The 5225-nt window shown below is 39.2% G+C and overlaps 1 protein-coding gene across 1 annotated transcript; it reads right to left on the bottom strand.

Moving 5' to 3' along the window:
- Positions 1 to 496: 496 nt before the first annotated feature.
- LOC133785394 (uncharacterized) lies at positions 497 to 1081 on the bottom strand. The gene has a single exon (XM_062224638.1). The coding sequence runs from the start codon at positions 1079 to 1081 to the stop codon at positions 497 to 499; it is 585 nt and encodes a 194-aa protein (XP_062080622.1).
- Between the last annotated feature and the right edge of the window lie 4144 nt (positions 1082 to 5225).

Below are 5225 nucleotides of genomic sequence, written 5' to 3'. Positions count from 1 at the left end.
GTGGAGCCTTGACCCGTCACCTAATTAGATGGGAACCAAGACTACAAAGGAAAGAAAACGCCACACCAGGAAACCTAAGAATATCTCAAGGATCAAGGTGATAAGTTTGGTTGTTTGAACACCACAAGATTAACTTGATAAGTTCAAGAGTTCTTTCAAGAACTAAGAGGAACACACCTCACAATAATAATAATATTTTCTCAAAACGTAATGTCTTACAATGTTCATAAAACCCCTATATATACTTGGAACAATCCTCCAAGAATAGGAAAAGTCATAATTCAGCCTTAAAAGCAACACAAACATAAAAATAATAACTCCCCCCGTTTTTAGGCATTTTGAACTTCAAAAGGCAGCCAAAAATAACTTAAATGACTAAATTCAATGCATTAACATAACCAGCCAAGGCCATTGGCATTCCCCTATTTAATATCCTTGAAACTCATCAAATTCATGCCCTTTAATGACTAAACCATGCTGATTACGTTTTTGGATGTTAATTAGCCTCTTCACTTGCTTTGATGACATGAACTAAGCCTTGATTATTATTTGAGTCCATCTTGGTCTTTTTAGAATCAGCCCAATTCTCTTGGATTAGCCCATTTAGTGCTTCCTTGAAACGCTTGGCTCTAAGTCTTGTAATTGGGCCACTAGGAAGTGACAAAGGATCTAGTGTAAATCTCGCTCCATTCCCACATGTATGATCAGCATGTCCAGCTCCTTGGTTTGCATCATTCTCCCCCTCTTGAGAAGGATTTGTCTTCAAATCATCACCTACATCAAAAGGAGACAAATCAGCAACATTAAAACTTGCACTAACACCATACTCACCTGGTAGGTCAAGCTTGTAGGCATTATCATTGATGCGTGCCACTACTTGAAATGGTCCGTCACCCCGTGGTAGGAGTTTTGAACGCCGTTTCTCCCAAAAACGATCCTTCCTTAAGTGCAACCAAACCCAATCTCCTGCTTCAAACAATGCCTTCTTGCGTCCCTTATTGGCTTGATGGACATATTGTTTAGTCCTCCTTTCAATGTTCAACCGTGCCTTTTCATGAATCATCTTTACAAATTCTTCCATCTAAGTTCACACGTTCACTCAAAGGTAAAGGAGTTAAATCCAAAGGTGACAATGGGTTAAAGCCATAAACAATTTCAAATGGTGAAAACTTAGTTGCAGAATGTGTACTTCTATTGTAAGCAAATTCAACATGTGGCAAACAATCTTCCCATGTTTTCAAGTTCTTTTTAATGATAGCACGCAACAAAGAAGACAAAGTTCTATCACTACTTCAGTTTGACCATCCGTTTGTGGATGACAATTAGTAGAAAATAACAATTTGGTTCCCAACTTTCCCCACAAAGTCTTCCAAAAGTAACTCAAAAACTTTGCATCCCGATCAGAAACAATGGTCCTAGGCATGCCATGTAACCTAACAATTTATTTGAAGAACAAATCAGCTATATGTGATGCATCATCAGTTTTATGACATGCAATGAAGTGTGCCATCTTGGAAAATCGATCTACCACCACAAAAAATGAATCTTTCCCCCTCTTAGTCCTAGGTAAACCTAAAACAAAATCCATAGAAATATCAGTCCAAGGTTCATGAGGTATTGGCAAAGGGATGTACAAACAATGGGGTTTCAATTTAGACTTAGCCTGTTTACACATGATATACTTCTCACAGATTCTTTCCACATCACGTTTCATATGAGGCAAAAAAAAATGATCATGCAAAATTCCTAAAGTATTAGCTACACCAAAATGACCCATCAAACCACCACCATGAGCTTCTCTCACAAGCAATTCATGCAAAGAAAACATAGGCACACACAATTTATTTTCTCGAAACAAAAATCCATCATGCCTATAAAACTTACCAAACGCCACTTTTTCAGATGCATTGAACACATCACCAAAATCAGAATCTTGTGCTTACAAATCCTTAATGTATTCAATGCCTAGCAATTTTGTATCTAGAATGGAAAGTAAAGCATACCTGCAGGACAATGCATCAGCCACCACATTTTCCTTACCTTGCTTGTATCTGATCACGTAAGGAAATGTTTCAATGAATTCCACCCACTTGGCATGACATTTGTTCAACCTTTGCTGTTCTTTCAAATGCTTCAAAGATTCATGATCTGTGTGAATCACGAATTCCTTTGACCATAGATAGTGCTGCCAATTTTCCAAAGCCCTTACCAAGGCATACATCTCCTTATCATAAGTGGGATAATTTAGGGCTGCCCCACTCAAATTTTCACTGAAATAAGCAACTGGACGTCCTTCTTGCATCAAAACAGCTCCAATACCTAATCCTGAAGCATCACACTCAATTTCAAAAGTTTTAACAAAGTTAGGTAAAACAAGCAAAGGTACATTAGTTAACTTTTCTTTGATCAGATTAAATGCCTTTTCATGTTCTTTCCCCCACTTAAACGGCACATTTTTCTTGATGACTTCAGTAAGAGGGGCGGCTAAGCTACTAAAATCACGCACAAACAATCTATAGAAGCTAGCTAAGCCGTGGAAACTCCTCACTTGGCTGATTGTTGTAGGCGTTAGCCACTCTTGGATTGCCTTCACCTTTTCCTCGTCCACCTCAATTCCGCTCTTACTAACAACAAAACCAAGAAACACAAGCTTATCCGTGCAAAAGGTGCACTTCTTGAGGTTAGCAAACAACTTTTCTTTTCTTAGAATTTCCAAAACTGATTTCAAATGCATTACATGTTCTTCCAAGTTTTTGCTATAAATTAGGATATCATCAAAATACACAACTACAAATCTGCCAATAAATGCACGCAAAACATGGTTCATCAAATGCATAAATGTGCTCAGAGCATTAGTTAAACCGAAAGGCATTACTAACCACTCATACAAACCATATTTAGTCTTAAAAGTAGTTTTCCATTCATCACCTTCCTTCATCCTAATCTGATGATATCCACTCTTAAGATCAATTTTTGTAAAGACACAAGAACCATGCAATTCATCCAACATATCATCTAATCTAGGAATGGGATGACGATACTTTACCGTTATGTTGTTGATGGCTCGACATTCAACACACATCCTCCATGTTCCATCCTTCTTAGGAACTAATAGCACCGGAAAAGCACAAGGACTCATGCTTTCACACCCATACCCCTTCTCCAATAATTCACCTACTTGCCTCTGAAGCTCCTTGGTCTCCTCGGGATTGCTCCTATAAGCAGGTCTGTTTGGAATGGATGCACCGGGTATGAAATCAATTTGATGTTCAATCCCTCGAATTGGAGGTAAGCCATAAGGTACCTCTTCGGGAAGGACATCTTCAAACTCCTGCAAAAGAGAAACAATATCGCTCGACAAAGTACCGAGGAGATCATTAGTACATACAAGAGCCTCCTTGTACATGAGTACAATAAGGGGCTGGTGTGAAAAATAATGCTCTCTTGATCTCACTTTTTTTTGCAATATAACTGAATTTTTCCTCTCTTGTTCTCACTATGGTTGAAATCCTCTCTCTTTCTTTTTCACTCTGATCAATTTTTTTGTCTCTTTTTATTTCACTCTGATCAATGTGTTTCTCTCTTTCTTTATTTTTAAACTCTTTTCTTTTTTCTATTTCAGCCTTCCTTTCTTTATTTTTTTTCATTTGATCTTTGTAGCTTTAGTTGATCCTCCATGACCTGTTTTGGAGTTAATGGAACAAGAGTAATAGGTTGCCTTTTTAGAGTGAAAGAATACATATTCGTGAATCCATCATGAGTAACCCTCAAATCATACTGCTACGATCTTCCCAATAATAAATGGCATGAATGCATAGGAACCACATCACAAAGCACCTCATCCTCATATTTTCCAATGGATAACGCCACCAACACTTGCCTTGTCACCTTGATTTCGCCACAATCATTCATTCACTGAAGCTGGTAAGGGTGAGGATGTTTCACAGTGGTTAAGGCCAATTTCTCCACCAAATAAGTGTTGGCTACATTTGTACAACTCCCTCCATCGATAATGACACTGCAAACTTTGTTATTTACAAAGCACCGAGTATGAAATAAGTTCTCCCTTTTGTTACTTTCTTCCTCCTTAATCTGCACATTGAGAACTCGCCTTGCTACCAATAAATCTCCAACCACAACATTTTGCTCATCATCAGCATCCTCCAAAGGTGGCATGGCGTCATCATCTACTTCTTCCTCATTCTTTGACTGAAGCTCTCCTTGGGCATTAATCACCATCACCCTTTTGTTTACACACTGGCTAGCTATGTGTCCCCGCCCCTGACATTTAAAACACTTAATATCATGTGTTTTAGAAGTAGAAGAACCAGTGTTACCTAAAGTAGTGGCGGCCGTTGGCTTGGCATTGGAGGGTTCAAATTTTGGATTATTTTGTAGCTGCTCATCCCTTTTTGGAGTTGTCTTCCATAGGCTGGTGGTAGCCATAGGTTGTCCCCTCCTAGCCAATCCCTTCTGTTTGAGTTGTTCCTCCACCTTTATGGCTTGATGCACCATATTCGTCAGCTCAACATAGTGATGCAACTCAACTGTATCCGCAATCTCTCGATTTAAGCTGTGCAAAAACCTAGCCATGGTGGCTTCCTTGTCCTCTTCTACATTAGCCCGGATTATAGCTACCTCCATTTCCTTGTAATACTCATCCACACTTGTGGAACCTTGATTTAACCTCTGCAACTTTTGATACAATCCCCTATAATAGTGGCTGGGTACAAAACGCTTCCTCATAAGAATTTTCATCTCCTCCCAAGTGTCCACGGGTGGCTCTCTATTCCTCCTCCTATTAATCAATAATTGATCCCACCAAACAATGGCATAATCGATGAATTCAATTACTGCCAACTAAACCTTCTTTATCTACGAGTAGTTGTGACAATCAAACACCATCTCCATTTTAGTTTCCCTCTCCAAATAAGTTTCAGGATCATTTTTACCTTGAAAAGATGGGATTTTAATCTTTATGTTTCCTAAATCATTATCCCTCCTAGGCCTACCCATACTAGCTTCTCTATTCCCATACCCATGCTCAAACCTGCCCCGGTTCAAATATGGCTCATCAAACTCCTCTGACTCAGCCTCTTCCTTAACATTCCGCCACGGAACACGTCCACCTTGTTGCCTGTTGGGGTTTACCTATTGTTGTTTCCTAGGAGTTCCATCCTCTCATGTATAGGTTCCAATTCAGCCCTCATCATATGCCTCATCTC

The sequence above is a fragment of the Humulus lupulus genome, chromosome 6, assembly GCF_963169125.1.
Source record: "Humulus lupulus chromosome 6, drHumLupu1.1, whole genome shotgun sequence".
In the NCBI taxonomy this organism is placed as follows: domain Eukaryota; kingdom Viridiplantae; phylum Streptophyta; class Magnoliopsida; order Rosales; family Cannabaceae; genus Humulus; species Humulus lupulus.
Note: the sequence above shows the minus strand (reverse complement) of the source record. Positions and strands in the feature narration are given on the sequence as shown.

Coding starts and splice junctions, on each gene's coding strand:
- LOC133785394 (XM_062224638.1), bottom strand. CDS start 1,081: ATGGAAGAATTTGTAAAGATGATTCATGAAAAGGCACGGTTGAACATT.